Genomic DNA, 25,476 nt, shown 5'->3' with positions numbered 1-25,476 from the left:
TATTGGCTTCTATAAACATTAAGTAAAACCCTGTTGACTGACCCAGTTACCCAGCCCATGTCTCCCTGAAGGCATGAGGAAGACTGAAGTCAGCTGAAGAGGCCCATGAGGGAAGATGCTAGAAGAAATGAATTTAGTGACCATGTGGCCACTGAACCAACCTGCGGTTTTTCCAATTGCTGTTGCTCTAAACAGTTCACATGTTGCTATACTCCTATTTTTAGCCATATCATATTAAATGGTAAGCTACATCACACAGTAGTTTGTCAAAAATATTTAATATGGCAGACATTGATATGGAGCACTCCATCTCCACATCAAGATCAGTTTAATAAGTCATGGAGAGTATTAAAAAAACAACCCTGATGATGTCATCAGGGTTATCTCAGCTCAAGTTTGGTTAACAAAAACACAGCAGAACATTTGGTTGACAGAAGTGGGCATTGAGCAGGAAGAGTCTAATGAAAGACACTATCCAGGTGCATGATGGGAAATAAAGGATCCAGTGTTTCAGAAGCTTGACACATACTCAGACCCTGTGATGCTCTGATTTTGACAATTTAACCTAATCGTCTTTATAAAAACACTCAATAAAGACAGACTACAAAGTCCAATCTGTTAGGACCAAAACACACTGAATAAAGAACACAGCAGCTGCACAGATAAGTATCGTTTTATTGAAGCATCAAGCTCATAGCACAGATATATTTAGCACATCTTGACCATCCAAAGAACAGCAAAAGAAAGAATTAGAACAGCAAAGTTTCTCCTTCAGTACATCCTGATACATCCTGCAACTGCACCCTCTCACCCGGGGAGGCTTTCACCGCCGCTTCCTCTGCAGTCTTTCAGATGATTCGCAGAGGAAGGGACAGTGAAATAAACAAAAAGAACATTTAGTCAGCTTTGAAAAGGTCATCCCTTAACTTAAGAACACTCTTGAACACTGGTTTTACAACAAAACAAACGTCTGGACAAAAGGGGAAGAAAAAAAAAAAAAAAAAAGAGAGAGAATATTGGTCCGCAGCAAAAATACAAAATATTTTTTTTGTATAAAACTCTATTACCGTTCAACTGCAAAAATGCATTTTGAGTTCACTGTATAAAAAAATAAAACAAGATAGCAATGATCCACACCAACAATGCTAAAATATACTTAATCCAAGAACAGACAGCATTAAACTTGAAATCCCTCAATGTGTGACTTCAAAAGAGAACCTGCAACAGTCATGGCGGATCACCTAAGTCAGCAGACAGGCAGTTGAGAGGAGGTCATGTAAGGGCAGCGATTGGTCCTCAGGAAAAGAATGAAACCACTCCCAAACGTCATGATACACAAACTAGAGGGAAACTATTCCGGCATCAACTTCACTGCTTGTTCTTACATGAGCTGCCCCGACTGGCTCAGAGGGCCTTAGATGATGAATGTACTGTTACAGGTGCTTATGCAATCATCGCAGATATTTCAAAGAACAGATTGTATTGCACCGCAGGGCTGAGAGCAGGTTAAGACCCCCGCTGTGTCCCCTCTGGTTCAAAATTCAAACTGCATTCTCTGGCAGGAGAAGCATCGCGAACACCGCGGAAGAGGACAGACCTTGGACGTTTGACTAATGTTTCATGAATAAGAGGTCTAACCTGCTTTCAGCACTTTTCCACAACTTGAAATAACATTAATTACAAGTCGATCCAACCCCTAAAGGTAAAAAAGAGTCCCCGCCTATCCAAAACATCAGGATGCGGCAGTTGCAACAACGCTTTCAGCTGGTAAAACAAGAGGAAGGTGAAGCACAGACCTACTGACAAAAGGAGGAAGAGACGGCGCTATACTACACTGTCAAGCAACACAGCACTAGTAGTCACATGCACCATAGTGTCACAGGATTTTCCCCCTCGACGAACAAAGGGCATTGATCCAAACAAAAAGAAAAAGAAAACTGCTAGGGGAGTCACATTTTCGACCAATTCACTGCAAAAAATGTCTGGGCACAATAAATTTAATAAAATGGCAGTTTATGCAGCGGTTACATGTGGAATGATCCGGGATCACCCTGGCATGCTCAGACTGGTGGGCCTCTATTGTGTGCTCACAGATTTCTGTATGGGGCGGAAAGAGACAGAGAGAGGATGGATATTATGTGGGAAGAAGAAAAATGCTTTGCTGGGCAACTAAGCAAAAAGTGTCTGATTCATTATTTCCCATTCAGAGCGGGCGCAGCCAGGAGGGCTGCCTCTCGTCATGTCACAGTTCTGGGGCCAGCTGACAGTCTGACTCTGGCAGGGGGAGACCCGCTGTGAGCTGGACAATGGCTGCTCGGCAGAGGTCATTGTGAGCTCTCTGTGTGTGGGAGGGAGGAGGAGGGTGTGGGGGGTGCTCTCCTGGAGTCGTACATTCAGCTCAAACCCGGTCCAGGCTTTTCTCTAGAGATGTGTACATTCGAAAGATGGAGGGGGGGGGCAGACTGCTGCTTTACACAGCCTGTGCTACATTCACATGTTCCATTTAATCAATTGGTGTGAATGTGGAAAATCATAGTGCTGAATATGACGGTGGGATCTATAGGATGGAAGCTTCCTATAGATACAGCACGCTGTACGAAAATGAGCCTGGATGCAGCAAAGTGCACATGTCAAATGCTTTAAATGATTCATATTCATACATTTCCAGGCATAAGGCTTTAAAGGCCTGTCTATTTGGGGAAACACAAGGACTATATGATTGTCGAGGTGGAGGAGCACGTGAATGGATGCAGGTCGAGGGAGTTGGCTTCAAAGCCCAGCAGAGCAGAAAGTCTTTCGCTTTCAGTGCAGTTCACAGCAAAAGAAGAGCACAACGACCAATAAGCTGCAAGCCTTTTCTCCAATAGTGCGACATTAAACAGCAAGTATGGCGTTCATTTTCAAAGGAACTCAAATATGTCCTGACATACAACAATGAATAGAAAGGCCAAAAGCTTCCCACCACTTATACATTCAATCAGACTTGAGACAGAAGGTTGGCCTTTTAGTACCATGAGTCGACAGGTTTTTAAAGTGCACTCAGAAAGTGGTGGATCAGAAATACCAATTGTTACATTGGAGGGGAAATTAGATGCAGACTGCTTGGAGGCTGGTTGTGAATTTGCAAATTTTTTTTTTTTTTTTTTTTTTAAAAATGGACAGGCTGAGCTCATAGAGAGGCAGACTGATCTGAGCATGTCAGGGCCCTGGCCTAGTGCGGGCGGAAGCCTTGTCTGTGGGGGATGAGGGGGGACACCTGCAGGAAGGGACCGTCGTACTGGGCACAGGTGGACAGTCTCAAACAGAGCGTGTTTAATTCCTCTACATGCACTTCAAGATCACAGCAAGAGTGAGCTAGAATATCGAAACAGAGAAAAGAGCTTTCATGCAAGAGATCTAAGTCACAGTTACAACAATGCAAACAACTCAAACTGGAGGTTAAACTAGGGCTCATGGCCGCGTCAGCACCGGAAGATTCTGAACGATGACGGCAACAGAAGGGGAGGAGGAGGGGGAAGGAGGACAACGAGCTCTCTACTGGGGGGTGAGGCCGGCCGCAGAGGGGGAGTCCTGAGCGGCCACCTTTCTTTTTACGCCTCTTCTTCATCCTCAACCCTCAGCTCTGCTGGTTCTGCTGGCGGTTCTGGGCGTAGCTTGTGAAGACAAAATTGTAATCGTTGAATTGAGCCAACTGGCGGTCGAGGCGCTTGTAGCCCTCGAGTTTCTGGGCAGAAGTAAAGACACTGCGACATTTGGAGCTCTGCAGGGGCAAACAGGAGGGAAAAGAGAATTTACTCAGTGGCGTACTGAATTATAATCGCGCTGAATAAAAGCTAGCTTGAACTTTAAAACGCACCTGATTGACAAAAAGCGTAGTCACAAATTTTCCTGGCTTGAACACCTCCACCACCTTCCTGACCAGATCATCGTAGGATGTCTGGGAGAGGTTGGTTTCGAAGCTGACGTAGGAGAACTCTGGCTCCGGGGTGATGTGGATGGTCCAGTAAGTTCCCTGGGGAAAAACAAGCAGAGGCGCATTACAGAAACGTTCAAGTCACTGGCACGATGGAGGCGACTGCTCAGACAGAGAGACACTCACGTCAGCCTTCATTCCATTCATTGAGTATCCACAAGGGTTGAACATTGTGGCATCAATCACAGAACCTGGTATCAGGTCACGAATTCCACTCATCTGCAACAAGAAAACCAAAATCAATTCAGAACATGGAAACCCCTCAATGCCTAAACCTCTTCCCATCAGCGGAGGGACGACGTGTGCTGAGGGCATTAACTTACACGAGTGACATCACTTGCAGAAACACCATCTTTCATATAGAACTGGTCCATGATGGCTGGATCGAGATCACTCATCAGAACTTCCAGCGTCTGATCCGCATGCTTGTTCTCCCAGTACTCTGGTAAGTCCAGGGTGAACAAGTACCTGTGGGACACGGGCAGAGAGAGGGCATTTAAGTTTGATCAAACCAGGAGAAAGCAGACAAGAGAGAACAGACTTGATCTTTTCATCGCCATCTCACGATTGTGCTAGACAGTCATTATCTGTGCTAAAATCCAGATGTCGTCTAGCAAAATCCTGCTGTGGTTGGACACTGTGTGAAGCATGCATGAAGTGAAGGAAACCGTGTGATGCTTACCAGCAGTCAGAGTTCAAACGTCCCATACAGTAGGCTGCGCCATCTGGAGGAGGCAAAGAGAAAGAGGGTTGTTTCAGTGGCTCTTATGGTCATCGGTCACCTGAAAGCATCTCAAAAATGGGATTGCATGCATCCTTCACTCTTCAGCCTTATTGGACACAACAACAGATATGCTAAAGAGCAAACCTAAAGAGACAACGAACCATTTCTTTCAAATACTTTTTCAGAGGGAAAAGGACGGACACCAAAAAAAAAAAAAAAAAAGACAGCGATCAGATTATAGATTGTTATGTACTTGGGAAAATCTGGCCGAGAAAGTCCACTTCCTCCTGGAAGTTTCGATGAGGAAACTCTTGATGGGTTGGCTTCATAAAGTTCTTGCGGGAGTAGAAGAAATTCTGCAAAAAAAGAAGCAGTAAATCATTAGAAGGATTACCAGCCGCAGGCATCAAGCACAAACAGAAGCCGTGAGGTTGTATGTCAGACTCTGACATGAGCACAGAGCATGGTATGTTTTTACATACACTCAAATTGCTTTGTTACCTCGATGGCATCGAAACCGCAGTACTCCCTGGCGAGTTCCAGCAGAGGCACCAGTGCTTGCAGTAAGAGGGTGGTTCCGCATGTCTTCAAAATGAAACGTCTCTTGGAGACAAACATGCTACTCTCACTGTGGAAGGAAAGAGGTACAAGAGGAATGTAAAACATCTGTATTTGAATTAGATGTGTGTGCCACTGACTTATTATACAAGTGATGATTAGCTGGTGGTTTTCCTTCCATCCATGTCCCAGTCTACTATTTCAAATATACACCTAAGAGGCCAAACAAACTGCAGGTCCACTGAGTTTGCCCATGAAGACATATTTGTAGCTCAACAGGGAATGTGTTTTTCTTCTTTTCTTTTCTTTTTTTTTTTTTTTAAAACACTTTCTTCCTTCTTCCTTGTAGTTGAATTTGTCAAGCATGGAGCTCATTTAATCCCCACTTACACCAGGCACAAAAAAATGCATGCATGCATTCACAGATCTCCTGAATCAAACATGTCAATGGGGAACGCATCACTTGCAAATAAGGGCGTCAGGGAGGGGAGCAAAAACAAAAATCTCAGTAAATGTGTTTTAACTTGCCAAACAGAGGTTGGAACCACATGACAGCAGTAATTACAGGGGAAGTGCTCTTGGGCAACTCGGGAAGAGTTGTAAAACATGCTGCATGTGGGAAATCCCGCCCATCTGATACCCATCTGTATTTGTTCATGCTAGTTCACCCTGGTTCATGTTCATTAGTAGTATAACTGTCTGCAGTCTGTATTAGACTCTGGGAGAGGGGAGGAGGAAGAACAGCATGTAACGTGCCTATGGCTCTGTCTCATCACCTGGGACAGAGGCCGTTCAGTCAATGGCAAGCGGCTTACAGGTGACTGCAGTTTAATCCTTCCAGCCTTCTAATAAGCAGCAAAACAGAGGACACAAGGCAAGTAAAGAGACAGCACTCACCTGAGTATATAAGCTTCCTGCTTGTCAGACTTTGTCACACTTATGATCAAACAATGCACATTCTCCAAAAGTTTGTCCCACTCAAACCTAAAAAAAAGAGAGATGAAATGCAACAGTTACTATTTTGACATTTATATTTTATCCACTTGTTTCCAATTTGGGAGTGCATCCCACTACAGAGGAGAAAACCTGCTTTCGCTGGTTAAAAATAACACACACACACACACACACACACACACACACACACACACACACACAGAGTAAATGGAGTTCTTTTGATTATGTCTTAACAAGGAGGGCATACAGTCTTCTACAGTAATGGCCTGCAGAGAAAGTCGTAACAGGGAGGCAGGGACTGTGAAATGACAGGAGAATATGGAGAATATCAGACAACACACAAGCAATAATCACAAATGAATATCAAATGGACCTTTCTGTAATTTGTCTGCTGAAATAAAGCAAATGTATGCCTTCATCTGACCTGAGATTTACTGTCCCAGAGGAGGGTGGGGGGATTACTACAATAAAATGCTGCCATTTGAGATCACCAAAGAAGAAATGCATCAGAGTGACAGTAATAAGGTACTCGCTGTGTCTAGGAAAGCTGCAGGGCAATGTGGATTTGGGTTGTTTGAATATTGAAATCACAGGCTGGCCAGACAGCACAGCCAGTGCTCTCCTCGACGACAGGAAGGCTGCTTCTGCCGCTGCCATCTCCCCCCCTCCCACCACCACTCTAAGAAAGCTGCAGTGCAAATGCAGCTGCGTCACGTTCTCATTATAACCTTGGAAGGGCAGCCTGGACCCATTCAGAGCGTTCAGTAGGAAGCAGAGCACAGCCTGGGCTGGTAGAGAAAGACCGCGAGGAGGGCAAAGCTCAATAGGGAATTTACCAGCAGCCAATGTTGCATAGTTCACCCCCTGAGAGATGGACAGGGCTGCATGAATCGACAGCCTTTTCTGGGGAACCTCTGAAAGAGAAATGTGCCTCAGTAACTAGACTGTCAGCAGCGGTTCTCTAACTGGCAGTGACAGCTCTGGACAGAAAGCAGGTGTGAACAGAAAGCCATTTGCTCGTTGACTAGCTCAACTACACAGCTTTTCAGCCACCTGTTTTATACATTGGAAATGTGCAAAACTGAGTGGAAATTACATGAAGATTAAGAAAAAAAGAAAGCTTAAAAAGCTTGATATATAAGTGTATCTGACAAGTTTTGCTACCACTCTCTCTTATAAAGGCTCCATTCCAACAGAAATACACAAACCTAGGCATAAACTAATGAGTAAAACTGGGTTCTGGTAAACTTCAGGTACCTGGGCGGTCTGACCTGACATGAGTACATAACCAAAACTCCACAGTTCAAGCGTGCCAGGGAACCCTTGTTGCATGCCCCCCCCCCCCCCCCCCCCAGCTTCATCCCCATCAACCCAATAAAACCATCACAAATGGTTAAGAAATGGTTCAGAGATAATTTTTAACCTTTTGAATAACTATGAGCATATTTGCAAGTGAAAAATACACAGACCTGAATTTATTCTGTGGCCTCAAGACTAAAAACTTGTCAAATATTTAGATGGAACAACAAATACTGACAGACACATGCATTCCAGGAGCACATGTACACAGCAAACGATGACAGATTATCATTCCCTTGAGCTGCTGGGGGACAAGTAATCAGAGTCTGACTACATCAATGATGACTATTGACTAGCTACTGGTTGGTGTGTGCATGCTTTTTATCATCACTGTGTTTCTCACCACTCTGAGGCCAAAATAAAGTAACCAACCAACCTTTGGAACAGCTCATACGGATGATGAGGTGTCAAAACAATGTGCGAGTGCTTCAAAATGTCTCCTTCATGCATAAACCCTCACACTGCAAAACACAAGTAGCTGCACTGCCTAGATGTGGTGGGTGTCCAGATTAAATCTGCTCCTCGAAGAATGACATAATACAACAATCATGTCATGCTGCAGGCTAAAAGTCAAACACGCTAGCTTTGTAGTCATGCACCATCTTACTTCTTGATCACGGCCACCATTATTGAGAGATTAGAAAACTGAGTTAGTGTGTTTGGAATCTTTGAACTGGAGTGTTACGTGTAGTATATCAACACTTAGTCCCATTCACCACAGCCTGAATGTTGTGCTGCCATCACAATTTGCACAACATAATGTTCCATTATGGTGCAGATGTCTTCACACACTGCCATTAAGACCACATTCCAGGCTAAGGACGCGGTAGTTTTTTAGAATGAATAGAGACATAGGACATTTTTACCTTCAGTCTGTTTGTCACAACAGTAAACTATGCAGCCTCTTTTACTTTACACCTTATAGTTAAGAATAAGACTGCGGTAGACTGATAAGAATGGCAGACCACTCAAGCATTTGACCTCTACTGGTCAAAACGTGTTTGGAAGGTACAAATTTACGGGTGAAAAATTGAGCTCGCTTAAACCCTACTACAAAGAACTAAATTGCAGTTTTTCTTGCCAAGCCAGTACGAGAATAACCCCCAAAGGCATGGCTTGTTCAGCTAGAGTTTTATGATTGACTTTTTCGTTTAAACATTAAATGACAGAGCAGTTGCAACAACCCGGTCTCCCAGCGCCATACCAGAGTGACAACGTTACTGGAGACATGGGTCAGCTCCTGTTTCAGTGTGAAATATACACCAGAGGCCATTTCTGGTCACTCAGCAAGATCAGATCTTCGTCAAAGAAAGCGCGGTCTCCAGGAAAAGACCAGATTAGACTGCCAAACACTAGAGGTTCCCTACATACCCTGGAGACAGGAATACATACTTTACAAAGCTGATGCAGATTCCTGGAATTTTGGCTACATTCCACTGGCCCTAACTGGTCTTAACAACTAGTTGCTTGAAAAATCACTAGAAGCATACTGTAAGCTGCCGCCAAACCCTGAGGAAGGACAGTGGAAGTAACGTAAGTGAGTTCCACATTTGTGAATCAGATGCCCTTGTGGACTTATTTGGACATTGGCTGACGTCCAGCGAGACTGATCCACTGACAGTGTCCCTCTGAGCCTTTAATCTGCCCTGCGGCTGTAAATTAATGCCAGTCCTCATTCACCCGACTGGCCACACACTTTCCTTATGCAGACATCTGTGATCTGGTTAATGACCAAAAAAAGTCACTAACAGCACAGGGCACACTTAGCCTTGAACCTTCCTATAGGCCATTAACTTAGTAATACAGTACAGCAGTCACAGGTAAGAGAACACAGTGTCAAGTGGTTTAAACGAGGGGTGGGCGGTTTACTGGTTCTGTCATGGTCACAGTCACCAGGGTTATGTTCTGTCATGACATGGATTTTGAAATACTGTCATCACAGTGACAGATGTTTTGGTATATTAAGAATAATGAGCGTTACTGTGGCTGTGATAACATACAGGTAGAGGGCTACATACACACTCAGAGCTGGAGTTACATCCACTGCTATTTTCCTTCGCTATAACACAGACTCCGGTGAAATGAAGATGGGAAGGTATGAGCAATTTTGCGCCTGTTTTTTTGTTGTTGGCTGCAAGAACCAACACAATAGTCTTCATCTACACCCACCATCTAATGAGATGATGACCCAGTGGATGAACTTGATGGAAATGTCCACACAACAACTGGAAGACTCTTGGGCAATAAGTGTGCAATCATTTAATCATTTTACTTCTTCAATTTACTACTACCAGAGTAGTAGGTTGGATGTGTGATGCTTTTAGTGTCGTCTCACAAGGCCAGAGCAAACATTACCACTTCACGCTGCAACACAAGCTTAGCAGGTTTTGTGGTTACAGAAAAGCTGTGTGTCACATCGGTAGGGGTGTGTGTTGCTGCTGTATGTAAATGTACTGGGTAGACTTGCCCTGTGCTACAGTGAATATTTAGGGTTTTCTGCAAAATAAAATGCTGTTGAGATAACTAATCAGACCCCTTGTCTAACTCTAAGAATGAGTCACATTACATTTAGTGATTAAACAATATTATGGGGCAGGCTACTCCTTCAAAAACACATGTGGAACTATACCTAATTTTCATTGCTATTTGGAGCCAATGAACACATGTTTTTAAATAATTTTGTGTCTTGAGATATGTTCAAACTAGACTTGTGTTTTTTGTGATACCATTATATCATACCATCAGCATAAAAAGCAAAAATATGCGGTGAAATTATTTTAGTTGATGTGGCTCAATCCTCCCTTTGGATAAACCTTAGGCAATTCAGACTGACAGAGAGGGTGAGCTGTGCGGGTGATGATTTCCAGCCAGCTGTCATCGTAACACACCTCCAGTGGCTCCACCCTCAAACTGAAGAATGAACACCTGTCCTAACCAAACTCCCTCAGAACAAACAGTAACATGGCTCACCTAAAGGATTTTCATCTATCCATTTACACCTGACTTTGCTCTACTTGCCACAAGTTTCTCAAGCATGGTAACAAATGAATTTTGAACAGGGTCAAAGGTCAGTAGCCTTTTTAGGCATTCACATTCTCTGAACGTCCCATCACACAGAGCCTTTCCTTTGAACGCAGTCAAACGCCTCCAATCAAACGGCAGTAGGGAGACCCTCTGACCAATCAGAGGAAATGGGAGGGGAGTGTCTACATGGCTGGAAACGTGACTGGACCGGAACAAGGACTATATATCATTTTTGTCGAACCTACAGCAGATCTTGGGGTAGCTGTCAGGAAAGCAGACTAAACTGACTATCGGTCACTGGAGCTCATCCACAGAAACCTCCCCGATGACTCAGTGTCTCTGTCATAGCACATGTTGACTGGTACCATTTCAGATCCCGTCTTATCTGCCGCGAGGGCCGCAAGCGCTCCTCTCTGAACAAAATTAAACTATTTGGTTTACCAGAAAGTGACATTTAAGTCATCGGTCACTGATATGTTGGTGGTCGGGGTCGAGGCAACACGCGGTGACGACGGGCGACCACATGCTTGACACCTCCACTGAGGCCCCCTCGCTGTTGCATGACGCAGAAAAAAAAACCTCCCCATTTACAGTAAGACACACATACAGCACTATTTTATTAAACCCCGTTTGAGTACGTAAAATAGGTAGCTTGGTATATTTTAGTACTGTGATGTAACGCTAATGTAATCAAATGATGTCCCGACACTAATGCGGGGGTAATAAAACGAACCGACAGGGGGAAAGAGGGCTCAAGCCCGCCTAATGCTGGCACCACAGTGAGCTGACACATAACGCTAATAAAAGAAAAGACTCGCTCAACTGATCCAAAAGACATTTTGAGCCGCACAACGAGTAAGAGATCTACAGGAGGCAGCTGAATATTTGTGTGTTTTCTCCCAGGAACTAGCTACAGTTAGCTACCTTTAGCCTTAACGTTCATCTGGTTGCCGACTTTGTGTCAAGACGGCTGTTAAACTTTAGCTATACTATTGGTCTATCGCTCACCATAACACGTGAGGGGCCCTATCAATGTACCAAAATGATTGTTTCCATACATTTCCTCGGTGAAGAATGAATGACTCAGCTTGAAAGTACCACCGTTTAAGGGGGAGGTGGCCATTTTTGAGTGACGGTGTTAGCTAGTTTTACTGGTAGTATGCTCTGGTGTCAGAATGAGGTTCCCTTCCCTGTTGAGTTAGCTAACTTAGAATTAACTAATTGTTACGGACAAGAAACTGCTTATGGAAAACAAGATTTAAAGCTCAGTTATCTGTTTACATGTCATGAATGAGAGGAGGGAACGAAGCCAAACATGTGGCCGGCGTTATAGCCAACATTTCCGTACGCTGCTGTGGACTGACGCGACACCTGAGACATTCAAATGACACGAACCTTGGGATGGTACGGAGGTCCCCGGTTCCTTTGGTCTCATCCTGCCGAGAGAACCACACCTCCAACAGCTTCTCAGTCCCCTCGAAGAAATGTGCACCGTTATCTTCCATCATGAGACAACAGACACCCAACAAAAAATATTAACCGTCGGTTGTAACGTTTACAACTTATTAAGTCCTTCCTCGATCAGTTATAATTTATTGAGGTACTGTCCTTAAAGCAATCCAGGTGTTGATTTTCTTAAGTTGCCGTCTTCCCTTTTGCAGAGAATACAGTTAGCGAGTGCTAGCTAATATCGCCGGCCATACTGTGTAGAGCACTGAATGGAGATGGCGTGGTGTCTTTATATGCTAGCTGTGCTACGTCAGTCTCGCGTTTAACCAATCAGTTCGTAGTGCTCTGTCTTGTGATATGCGGTTGGTTCCGGATTCTATCAATCATCAATCATTGTGACAACAGGGTTTTCCTCACGTGACGTTTTTTATGTTTTTTTTTCAGCCTATACGCGTAGCGTGGAATAGCTGTTTAATATCAAAATACAGTAGCCCAAATAACATTTTTGAAGGGTATTAAAATAGTAATATGACAGAAAGCGATGTTCATTCGATCCTTCTTGAAAATGTGTGTGTGTGGGGAGGGGGGGGATTTAATCTATATATCATATAAATGTTATATTTTTGAACTCCAATATGTTTAAGGCAACTTTCATTGTAAACTAAATGCTTCTCAGACATAATTGAACATTACATGATGTGCTTTATTCCTGATGCGTACCGCTCTGCGACATTTATTGTTTTTTGAGCTTCATGCTGACATAAACAAATATGTACACAATTGTGACTGAATTATGCTATGAAGATAATATTACTACACTTAAAATAGAAGTCTCTTCGATAAAATGAGACCATTACTGTTGAAGTTATGTGATTGCATTTCATCATTTTATAAGCCTACATTTAACACCATTTAGCTACCAAATAAAAAATTGACGTTGCAAACATTTGTATTATTCTTCTTCGGAAATATCCATTACTACTACTACTACTACTACTACTACTACTACTACTACTACTACTACTAATAATAATAATAATAATAATAATAATAATCAAAGAGGGTGCCAAGAGGGTGGTAGCAATTTGGGTTAATTTTACACCAATTTAAAAATATAAGACGAAGGGAAACATTAATTTATATCGCAAATTTGATCAAATGTATTTGTTTTGTTATCGTAATAATAACTGGTTTATACAATGAAATTAAGGCAATTAACAGTTCAGGGTTGATAAAATATTTTTAAATATGTATAAAGACTACAACTTATATACTTTGAACGTGCAGCCCTGCTTTTACACCATGAATTCTAAACCACGGATGTCTACATTTTTGAAGAGCGTTCACGAGTACGCGAAGTGCAACAAACCGCAGCGAGAAACGCGGGTTGTAGTTTCCTTCATCCTTGCTTACTAGCCTGCCAACCGCGGCGTCTGTTCGAAAGAACTACCCTACCCAGCGACCCCTGCGCGCCAATTAGAAACGTCAACGAGCCAGTGAACATTAAGCGGAGCAGACCAAAATCCCAAACAAGGAAATGGTGGGGGAATAAAACGACCAGATTATTTAATTAATGCATGTAATAATTAATATTTTATTTTATTGTAAATTAAGACGTATTTATGGGTTAAAATGGATTACGACTTCAAAACAAAGCTGGCGGCCGAGAGAGAGAGAGTAGAAGATCTGTTCGAATATGAAGGTTGCAAAGTGGGTCGAGGCACCTACGGGCACGTTTATAAAGCTAAGCGCAAAGACGGGTAAGATAACCGTGAACGTTATTGTTTATACTGCCGTGAAACTGACTGCGGGATGCATTTTGTGAACACACACCTCAGTTGTGTGTTGAACGGGGCGTTAGATTTGAACCTCCCCGAAGCGTTAACCCGTGTCTCTGTGTTTTTGTTTTCATGTAACGCACTCACTCACTCACCAACGGTCCCCCCCTTCCTCCTCCCCCTCCTCCTCCTCTCCACCCCCCCAAACAACACAGCTAACCCGCGGTGCTATTTCTTTTTTGACAAGTCTCGTCTTTACGATGGCTACCAAGACAGCTTGCTCTTAATGTGTTTGAACGCACTGGAGGACACTGGTGTCGTCATTCAACACGAGAGTGGCATTTCAGCGCCTTTCCACGGCCAAGCTGCTCCCCCATTTTTAATACTGTGCCCTGCCAAACTTTTTTTTACAGTCAGATCAGCGTAATATGTCTGTTATGGCTCTTTACATTGTTATTGTCAAGCATGTGACTGCATGTTTCAATGTGATGTGTATTACAGCAACGTGAAGGTGGACATTATGCTCTCACGTTTCTCTTCTAATATATCAGCAATGTCAGTATTTGTTGCTAAAATGTGCAAATTCTCAGTTAACAATAACATTCTACAGTGCAAATATATGTTAATTTGGAAAGATGCTGAAGACTGACATTTGTAAGATTGCCAAAAGTTAGGTTAATCATTCTGACCTGACAACTTGGAAAGTAAAGTGAATGCCACGAGGGCCCTTATCAAGGGGATAGTGCATGAATAGTCTCTGCATTTTCTACCTTTTCATCATTAAAATTGTAGATCTTAGTTTTTTGGCTGCTGGCAAAAATGTTTAAGAAATCTGAAGTAGTGATGTACTGATCCCATGTTCTAGATCACTATTTGTACATATAATGGCCTTATTACAGGGACTATCCGCCAGATGTGACCAATCCAGTTTCTTTGGCACTGTTTATAAAACTGCAATAATACAATTAGTCATTGTTGGGAAGAAATTGCAATAATGCAATTTTATAAACCTCCTAGAACAATAGCATTAAAATTTCTACAAGCCTGAAGGACTGTTACAGTGATCAGGCATCAGCCAGATGTGGCAGATAACATTAAAGGTAATAGGGCTGAACGATATGCAAGAAAAAAAAATCATGTCATGATGTTAGTGAGCATGGTAATTTCAGTATGAAAAACATACTGTGCCAAACAAGCACGTGTCCTTAGTCTGGAGAATGTGATTTGGAGGCAGTGTAATGCTTTATTTATTATTCATGTATTTATTAGTGGTTGAGCCCTAAAAGGTACCATAAAAAAGAAGAAAGAGCGCTGGTATTTTATAGTAACCAACACGAGTCTGTCTCAGATAAGCCTTCCCTCTATTCATCATTGACTCCTTGAGTTGTAAAGCCCAGCCAAGGCTGCAGGCAGTGTCTTATCATATTCACCTCGACAACACTGGATAATAGAGATATGATGTGAGGTCAAAAGGTGAACATAGGAAGGTCGTGGGCAGTCACTTCTGCAGCAGTAATACCTGAGAGTTTAATGCTTTGAGGTAATAACATCCTTAAGAGTATTATCGCTGGTGTACGGGGGTTACAGTGTACGTGGCCTACTGAAGGGCTTTCTTTAAAAAGCACTGAGCAAATGAAAGAAGAAATACAGTGTGGTGGCTAAAATATTCAATAAAGCACAAATTATTATGCCTTTGGGGGACAATCTTATCAATCTTGTCATGTTTTACTTCAACTCATTATTGTTTCATGCAGGTATTGTAGAACTTCTTGGTTTTGTTAAATGCATTATGGGACCATTATCTTGCCTGTGCAATCAGTTCTACTTTCCTAAGTAGAAAGTGAAGCAGCTAATAGATACTACATATTATGAGTAATATGTAATATTGTAGTATGTAGTATGACAAATAAACTTTGCAACTATAAGTGGAATCTGGAGAGATGCAGCTGTCAGCCTGGACTGTATTCTCCAAGGGAGGAGGCAAGGCCCTTATGGAGGGCATCACATATTCTCATCTGAGATGCCGTGTGTTTTTTAACGTTGGCTGGCTTCACACCTAAGGCTTAAGGGGTATGCAACTTTTAGCAAGTTTTTACCAGCTGACAGGAAAAGGAGACGCATGCACGTGACAAGCCGTGAAGATGTATTGTCAAGTAGATGGAGCGTCTCCATATGCATACAACCTGGAATTGTGCCTGTAGGAGCCAGGATGATAGCTGTGTGGCTCCAACATAAGTACCAGTATGTGCATCTGTCTGCTGCAGACATGAGCTATGAGACTAACTTCAGCCAGTGAAGTATACCCACAGTGTGCACTATGAGTGAACTTCAAGAGTTGTCGACATGTGAAAAAACAGTGACATTCTGGTCTAAAGATGCTACTTATCATTTTAACAGCTGGTGGAAAGATGGAAAATGTGGTCCAAACTCATTCCAAGCAGTGTCTCAGTGGGTCTTGATAAATGCATTAATAGGAGGTTAGCACATCAAGTCAGTGCTAATGTTTAGGCATGGTGTTACTTCTGAGTCATTTCCTTGATAACCATGAAGTCTGGATGATATGCAGCATTCAGGCTGCCGGGTAAATAACTGGCTTGAATGGCACTAATAATTTTAATTTCTTTGATGATATTGTGAAGTTTAGTCACATTCATCTCAGTTCTTTGGACATCAGCCCTGTCCATGTGCCATGTTGGGTCTACTCGTGGTGTACTATAATAATATTACACAAGACCTTAGGTCATCTGTGACTCTTGAAGTCCAAAGTAAACTCTGTTCAGACATGTGCAGTGCTGCTTGTCTCTGGTGGTTTTTAAGCATAGGTTTTACGGTTCTGGCATTGCATGATACACACCAAGAGCCAGTCACCAGTGCATCCGCAGAACACAGTCTTCCAAATGGACATAATTGCAGAGGCCTGTGTTGGCATTGCTGGCACGCACTAACGAGGCATGCAGTGGCACTGACCAAGCCGGCAGTTGCCCGTCGGGTGTTGTCTGTGTGTGGTCGGCCATCGGCAGTAGATTTTGTGGTGTGTTCCCCACTGTTGGATCCATTAGCAGCTGTTCCAGCACGCTGAATCGACATCAGAGGCATTTGGTGGGAGAGAGAGTTCTCTGATTGGCTAGCCTTCCCGTGACAAACAGTCTGAAATTATGATGGGAACATTTCAGTATTTTCAAACATTTTAAAGATAATCTAATGTAGTGATTTTGATTAGTGGAGAAATTAATGAGATGTTTAACAGAAGTTGTGAGGGCATGCAGCCGTCAGTCTTTTGCAGCGCTGGTTTTTTAAAGTAGGCTTCATGTGTCAGGGGCTTAAGGGGGCAGGCTCAGACCTGATGCAAAGCCCCATTTCTCTGCAAACAGAAAAATGGCAATTGAAATGCCTGTGGGGTTATATGGAGGACCCGTCCATTAACAAAAAAAAAAGTGACATTGATGTTATGTCTGAATGAAGGAAAAGCAAAAAGGCTAAAAACGACAAGCCCATATCCATCTTTACATGTCATGTTTCGTGGCTTTCTTACCTTTTGTTTCCTCATAGCAGAGTAGTGGATACAATATTTTATTTTGTGAATTTGACTAAATCCATCAGAGGAAGTTTAGTTACAAACCAAAAGATTAAATGTTAGGAGCTGTTTTTAGCATCTGTGCAGCTCAATTAGTATTAGAGATGTGTGCCTGAGAGCTCCAGTTAATCCATGACCATCTCCAATGCAAATTAGGCTGAAGTAGGTTTGATCTCAGCACCACGAGGACCTGTTTGATCTGTGCGGGCTGCTCACTGAATGAAGTTGTTATTGGCTGCTGTCGACAGATTGTGTTTACATTTTAATCATGCCTCTTTGCACCGTTTTAAATCGAATGTTTCCTTTCAGCTCTCATTTTCTCCGCTGCGTTCTGCTCAGGTTGGATTTCATTCTCTGCTTATCTTATCTCAGTGATCAATATTAGCCTGCTGAATGCGCTCTGTCCCGCACTCTCACATTTCACTTATTAACTGGTTTTCATGCACAGATGCGATTCACAAGGGCAAATGGCTACCCTGCAAATGCCAGGAAACAAGAACAAAGAACAGCCACAGCTGAGAGCTGCAGCTAAGCCGGTGTGTAGTTTAAATCCTGAGCATCTGTCTTTGCATCAAGGGTGAAATTCATGCAGGGCAGTGCTCCAGGCCTGGCAGGAGAGGTAACAACAGAGCACTCCTGCAGGGAATGGATGGCTTTGCTGCCAAAGGCTATCTCTAATGGCGGGGATTCCTCCGTGACAGTCAAACCCTTGCAGGCTTTTTCATGCCCTCTGCTGTCCTTCTCTTTCTCCCTAAGCACCTCCTGCTTCAATAATCAAAACCCAAAAGGCCAAAGCAGGAGTCAGAGTTCTTTAGGTTGATGTTGAAAAGGCCCCTGGTTAAGAAAATCTGTGCCATCCAATAATACCAGTCTCATTTTGTCTTTTTATCCCTACAGGAAAGATGAGAAGGAGTATGCACTGAAACAAATAGAAGGCACTGGAATATCGATGTCTGCCTGCAGGGAAATCGCTGTAAGTTACAGCTTTTTTTATTAGTCTGTTTGCTTTTGAGGCCTCAGACCACTGTTTGATTTTTAAGAAAAACTTCAACATTTTGCAAAATGTGCTGCTTTGCTTTCCTTCCAAGACAGATCACTTGATAGGTATCTATGTCATGTGTGAGCGTTGAGGTTAGAGCTGGAGTCAAGCTTAGAATACATACAGGAATTGTGCAAATAAGACAGTTTTACAGTTGTTTGTAGATGTTTTTCTTTTCCAGTCAGTATGCTAAGTTAGGTTAACAATGCCCTGATTCAAGCTCCATAGTCAACACACAGACATGAGACTGGTACCAGCAAGCAAGCAAAATAAAATGTGATCTCTTCCTTCATGGCTCCATTGGCGTTAAAAATGTGTGGTTTATATTGTGGCCTGCTGAACTTCTAGACAAGATCTCCACGGAAAGTTCACAGAAAGCTTTAGATTTAGAAAATCTAGCTGTCACTATTATCTTTTAATAGGACAACTGAGCTTTGGTATTTTTCGCTCTACTCTCCGTTTACTGTCTGCTCGAGGTGGATGAATAGATGGAGATGCTCTGTGCTGTGATTGAATTCAGTATCAAGAGACGGGGTTACCTTTTACACTTAGCTATGCTCGGCTATACCACTTTGAGTTCTCAAGATACGTCTTGTAATGTGGAGATGCTGGTTTTAGAATCAACACGTGCAGAACACATTATGATAAAGAAGTCTGACAACACTTTATATTAAAGTACACATATTCAACATGAACTCCTTGTTTATTAGCATGTGCATTAGTTTTAGTATCTTGTTCTGCATGACCGTTTTCTCCAACTACTAGACCATTAACAAATAGTTTTTCCACAATAACCTTCTTATTACTGTGTGTTGATAGTTAGTAATGAAGTTACACGCTTAATAACCAAGACCTATCCCTTAATAACCTTAACCTCCTAACCCCCAGAATAAGGCATAAAGTACTTTATAATGACTAATAAACAGCCAATATGCTACTAACATGCATGCAGGCTGATCAGCAGCTAGTTAATGGTGAATATGTGTACCTCAATGTAAAGTGTTCATGGAGCTCTTTCTCTTCCTCACAGGGAATGTTTTTATTACTTCATATCATTTGTGTCAGGGAATTGTCATCCTGTTTAGTTTTTAGTTTCTTAAAAACAAAATGCTACATGTGCATGAGCCCCTCAGTGCTATGTTATAACTCAGCAAAAGACTCCACAGGACACCTGTAAGGCCTTGTCATCCTATGCTTGTGCACTGTTGGCCCTTATAGAATGTGCAGCAGTATTCTCCCACTAATAAACTGTGAAATAAATGAGAAAATCTATCGGGGCTGTGGTTTTCAAAGTCTGATATTGTTGGAAACTCCTCAGACAAAGCTGAGACAACTGGGTCCCCGACACTTCCAGCCCCTGCCTCATGTGAGCAGTTTGGGGATGTAAATAATAGCAATTATGTTGCCACAGATTCAGTTGGTTAGCTCTGGGCTGCAAGTTAATGCCCCCCTTTTTGATTTAGTTTCTATTTGTTTGCCTTTTGGCAAATTAGCACCTTTAAAAGTATGCTGATGCTTCAATATGATGAAGTATCGCTGTTGGCATGGATGTACAGACAACAATCACTGGATTCAATACTGAAGGAAACTTAAAAACCACTGGCAAGTTCTGGGGTTATAAAAAGCATTTTTTCTATGACCTATCAGCAGATTTATGGATGATATCCTCAGGAAGTGCAACTGACACGTATCTCTTTTCAAGCTATTTGCTTCCTTCCTAACACATCCTTTTCAACTCCCTGCTGAAAGCTGCTGCTGCTACTGCTGCTGATATTGAGTGAACATTGAGGTTCTTTCAGTAACTGTCATGTCTGAAAGAGTCATAACGAACATAGATCAAAAAGCCGTCTCTTAAACACATCACTTCATGTGATATTCCAGGGATGAACAGGGCTTCGTATAATGCATTTTGCCTCTTTTTGGCCGTCGTGGCAAAATCGTGGCTCTTTAAAGACGCATTTGCTTTTTGATTTTGATCGATGAATCACCACAACCTGATGTTGATGTTTTAGATAGCAACGCCAATGCCATGGTGTCACGTCATCTACACTCAAACAGGAATAAAATGGCACCAAACCACAAGGTTAACAGGAAAATCCAAGGTCGGCATTATGAACCACGTGTGAGACTTTCACATGGTTTCCAGTGTGCTATAGTATTTGTTAGGGATGAGCGAGTACACCACTATCTGTATCTGTATCTGTATCTGTTCAACCATCTAAATTATCTGTATCCATATCTGTACTCTAAACCAAAAGTGGGCGTGACAGTAAATCGGAAATGGGTGGGGCTTAAATCGGTCCATTATTTTAAGTCCGAAATTGATATACAATAAAAATAGACAGTAGACAGACAGACAGTCAGTTACCCAATGAGGATTTTCCTTCAGCACGAGCACGGATATTGACAAGTTTTACTCGTATCATGCGCGTACTAGTTAAAAATGCTTTATCCATACCGGATACTTGTCTGAAACGAGTATCCGGATCAACCCTAGTATTTGTGTATTTGTGGTGGGGGTTGGTGCAGCCTGAGGGCAGATCAGCCTGCCACTCAGCCAGTCCTTAGAGGCTGCAGATAGAGAAAGAATGTGGCCTCTCTGACAGGCTGATGATATTATGTAAGGCTCTCTGGTTTCTAGTATAACTTGTTCACCTGCAGGGAGACTATGGGACATATGGTGCAAACACTGTCAGTGACACTCTGCAAACACTGCCAGCAATACTGAGCAAACTCACTCTAAGTTGTAGGGATATTTTTATTACTTTGAACTGCACATTTACATTTCATTCTCAGTTGCACATTCAGTAGTTGACAAGGTGTTCACATCTGTTCACGGCTCCTCATTTTACAGTGACAAAAAGTCACAGTTTTTAACTCATCTGACAAACGTCATCCTTCATCTTAAGTGTGTGTGTGAATGTAGTGGGTGGTGGGTGGAGCGGTGAAGAGCTTTTGTTTGCTTGACATTTTGGAATGAGTTAAAAGGCGCAAACCAGTGATTTTGCATTCTTGCCTGTTTTGTTTCAAGTCCAAAGTATGCGAGCGGATTTTCTCACACAGAAAAGAGCAGAAAAAACACCCCAAAAACCTCCCCAAACCTTGAAAATGACCTGCAGTAATGTAAAGTATGCACAGTTAGTAGCACATGGGCTGAGTTATGCCAGGAGACTCTTCACACACCAAATTCCTAAGTCACCAGCCAACCAGTAGAAAAGGGGACAAAGGTCAGAGATACGGCACAGCTACTGAAGAGCATCGACGACCAGCTGATCACACATCAGCCACCATGTAGCGGGTACAGCTATTTCCAAGAGGACTAGAATCCCCTCTCAAGATACAGCAGCAAACCACATTAAGTGCTGTGTACTTCTGGTCTTCTCCTGCCTGTCAGCAGTATCAGATCCACACATGCAGCAGGTTTGTGGTGTGGTTGTGAACCCTGGCAGTGTAGAAGTAGCTAAAGCAGGCCTCCTCTCAGTGAAATGCAGCCATCATTAATACTCTTCATACACCTGTGCTTTGCAGTGAAAAGAGTCTGTTGGTTTAATTTCACATTTGAGTCATCTGTCCATGCCCTCCAGAGTGCCACAAAGCGTCCTCTCATCATCTGACGTCCCTGTCGACAGGATGTCCGTTTGGCTAATCTGTTCTGGGGCCACAAGAGGACTTTAGAGCACTTATCCAAAACATGTCATTTTGAGGCACTTACTGAAACAACTGATAGGGTATAGTTTGTGTTTTTTCCAATACCGGTGCTAAAATGATAATTTTAAAATGCTACCAATGCCTCAACCAGTGCTAAAAAAACAAAAGAGAAAGAACAGAAAACGACTGTCAGCAACATTAAAAACTTGATAAAAAACACTGAACACAGTTAAATTACAAATTCACACAATAAATAAAACCTAAGCCAGCCACAATAAAGGAATCCTAAACAACAGTCACAGCGCTGTTAATTAGGAGGTTTGGGATGAAAAGTTATCACCATGGGCATTGGATCAGAATGTGTGGAAGTGAAGTCATGAAAGTCCCCTCCTCTGAACAAAAGGTTCATTTCCTCCAAAACTCAAAGGAATGGCATCCATGAATATGAAGTGAGAACAAAAGCACACGTGGGCTGTCGCATCTGAAAGAAAACAAATACAAGATTGAAACTTAACACAGCAAGTCAAATTAGTCTCACGTGTCCATCTTAAAAACATAAGGATAAATGAAGTTCTCAGTGAAACTAACATGCTCGTAGGATAAATGGGAAGATAAGCTCCTCTTAACGGGACCGCTGCACCGTGCGGCGGTGAAAAGGTGATTTAGACAGAGCGCAGTCTTTAAATAAGGATGATCAGGTTAACGTCAGGTAATCAGGTCAGCAAAAGGTGACAAAGGGTGAAAACAACAGCCAATTAGTGATGAGGAAATGAAGCGAGGTGAAGGAAGTGAGGTAGCTAAGCACTAAGGTTCAGAATACCCCGGCTTCAAACTTCAGCAAGTCTTAAGAAGAAATAGGATCATATTTGCTGTTTCTGGCAAAGTATGACCCTTCTCCTGGCTAACTGCATGTCCTGCTATGCTTATTTGATATTCCAGTAAACAGACAAAATAAACTCACAAAATGGCAAGAAAGGAAATATTCTCACATCCATTTTCCCTTTAAAAGAGAAAAATACAGCCGCACTCCTTCTGGCTGTCCCTTTCACTGAACTAAGACTAAAATAGCTTCTAATAAAGTGCAATAATTGTCATTGATTTTGCTAAATCAGACTGCTGCTGCTTTGAAAACTCCATAGCCTCACTAATAAATACAGGAACAGAACAAACTGCAATAAACAAACATCTCAGGTTTTACTCACAAAAGTTTTGAAAAGACATTTGTGAGCGACCTTCTTTGAACACTGCACTGATTCCATGAGCTGAGTAATGCTATGATCTCGCTCCTGGAAGAAAATGAAAAAATGTGTAAACAAATGTGTAAAAGCGGTCCAGTGTCATGGTTCATCTTGTGCATCTGTGGTGCTGTCAGGTGTCAGGGGATGGAAACTCTGCTCTACGGTCTGCACCATGCAGGCTGGCCAGTCCCTCGCCCTGCAGAGTCTGATCCAAGAAATGGCGGTGGGCTGTCAGGTGATACTGTCTGCAGAAAATGAGCCCAAAACATTAGCAAGGCAAGCCTATTTACAGTACACAGCACATTTCATGCCAAAGGAACTTCAGAGTGCTTTACATGATGTAAAAGAATGCTAACATTTGCTGCATACAGGGTGTCTAGCAGATATAATATCCCAGCATGTCCCTGCTGCAGAGACACGCAGAGACACGCAGTCAGTGAATGTCGAAAAAATCCCAGATGAATTAGAAAATGCTGCTTTTTCTAGGACATCAAAACACCCACTTTTCATTCATGAAGTGTGTTCTTCTTGTTTACTACTGTTTTAGGATGAGGTCTATCTTACGTGTTTTGCAAGCATATAACTATTTGAGATAATGAGATAAGCTGGGGTTGCTGAATAGTTCTCAGCAGCTGTAATGTTGCCTAACCAAACACAGTTTTATGAATGAAATCCAAATACATTTTGATGTTTTAGAATTTATCAGACAAATCCTGCTTTCAAACACATGTCCTTCAGGTGTCTACCTGCATGCCTGCAGGCTTTGTTTTATACAGCGTTACTTTAGCTGCGTTTAGAAAAAAAACACCTGCTAGTTTGTTTTGCCACTCCATCACGGTGAGGTTGAAATGTCTCTGTGTGCTGTTGCTGTGTTTGCATACGTGCAGAATCCCTCCAGGGCTCATTTTCTCACCTTCAGACAAACCTGCGTGCTGCTGTTCATTCATTTGTACAATGGAAAAACAGACCTTCCACAGAGTTGGGAAAACGCGAAATAATGCAATATAGGAGATGTGAGGCCTTCGTTTGCTTTTCAGTTAGTTCAGTTTTTTATTTTGAAGTTAAGTGGTCATGTTAATGGCTTTTCAACATAAGCTGTAATGCAACCACAGAATCAGTCAGACAGGTTTTGAAGTCTACAGTTTATGGTCAAATATGCTCCAGTGCTCTTCTTACAATAGCTGTGTGCAAACACTGAAATGAACAACAGACATTTCAGGTGTGTTCACTGTCATTTATACTGCCATAGCAGTGGTAGATAAGTGAGTTAAAGCCATTTTGTGAAGCCTTTTTAAAATGTAATACTTTAGCAGCCCTGCGTTGTAGTATACCTGTTTGTTGAAGGTGTGTCCCGCTCACTTGTTGGCCCATTAAACTACCGTGTCACTGTTCTCAATATGACCGGTCAGGCACAACCTTCCGGACTGCATTTCAGACATTTCTTCAAATGATCATCTATTTCAATGGCATGTTTGTGACATGTAACAGGTTCTACAGGGTCTCCTGGTCATATTTCTTTGCAAAACAAGTAAAAACCTTTATATACACTACAGCATTACTGGGCTTCAGAGCCTACAGCCCTGTGATATTGTGTCAGGTACTAGTGAGACAGTGAAATAGGATCCAGGAAGTCCAGCTTGAGTATCGTTCCATGAGTTTGAAGGTTTGCCAGAGCACTGCACAGCGGTTTAGAATATTATGAGGAAGAATTTTACAACTGGAAAGTTATCATGGTGGCATTTTATCTTTTGTCGCCACGATCAAAATTACACAGTGCATTTATCGGCTCGGCCTCTGCAGCGCTTTGCCAGATGATGTTGTGGCAAAGCCTGAGCCGGATTCAACTTTTTTCAGGAATGAATTCAAGTGGAATTTTTGTGAATGAAACGTCCCCGTAAATGGAGCAGAACAAACTGTTTTATAAACCAAATTGTGGCTGGTGATGTTAATGATTCAACCTCATGAACACACGCTTACTCATGAGCAGGTGGCATTCATCAAGTCCAAACAAGCAATTTACAAGACGTTTGTGCCACCAACAGAGTTTGGTCAATCTGACTTGAATAACAAAACAACAATGTTCTTACAATCTTCTGTTTTTTTTAATCCAACATTGGTTTAATCTGCCTTGTGTTTGCAGTTGTTTAGATCCTGATTC

The 25,476-nt window shown here is 42.4% G+C and overlaps 2 protein-coding genes across 2 annotated transcripts in view; one reads left to right on the top strand and one right to left on the bottom strand.

The window, feature by feature from the left end:
* Positions 1 to 655: 655 nt before the first annotated feature.
* On the bottom strand, positions 656 to 12,308 carry amd1 (adenosylmethionine decarboxylase 1). Its single transcript, XM_076756011.1, has 9 exons — positions 11,988 to 12,308; positions 6,153 to 6,239; positions 5,199 to 5,325; positions 4,951 to 5,053; positions 4,656 to 4,698; positions 4,297 to 4,441; positions 4,100 to 4,192; positions 3,857 to 4,012; positions 656 to 3,760 (listed from the first exon to the last, which is right to left on the bottom strand). Exons 1-9 carry the CDS (start codon positions 12,098 to 12,100, stop codon positions 3,617 to 3,619), a joined length of 1,011 nt encoding a protein of 336 aa, XP_076612126.1. The 5' UTR covers positions 12,101 to 12,308; the 3' UTR covers positions 656 to 3,616.
* Positions 12,309 to 13,528: 1,220 nt separating this feature from the next.
* Positions 13,529 to 25,476, top strand: part of cdk19 (cyclin dependent kinase 19) — a 52,160-nt gene continuing 40,212 nt past the window's right edge. The window contains exons 1-2 of the mRNA XM_076756065.1: positions 13,529 to 13,801; positions 18,291 to 18,366. Coding sequence (XP_076612180.1) covers positions 13,674 to 13,801; positions 18,291 to 18,366 — 204 coding nt within the window. The 5' untranslated portion in view covers positions 13,529 to 13,673. The remainder of the gene's footprint in view (positions 13,802 to 18,290; positions 18,367 to 25,476) is intronic.

The sequence above is a fragment of the Chaetodon auriga genome, chromosome 18, assembly GCF_051107435.1.
Source record: "Chaetodon auriga isolate fChaAug3 chromosome 18, fChaAug3.hap1, whole genome shotgun sequence".
Taxonomy (NCBI): Eukaryota; Metazoa; Chordata; class Actinopteri; order Chaetodontiformes; family Chaetodontidae; genus Chaetodon; species Chaetodon auriga.
The sequence above is the reverse complement of the archived record's forward strand: the minus strand, read 5'-3'. Positions and strand labels throughout refer to the sequence as shown.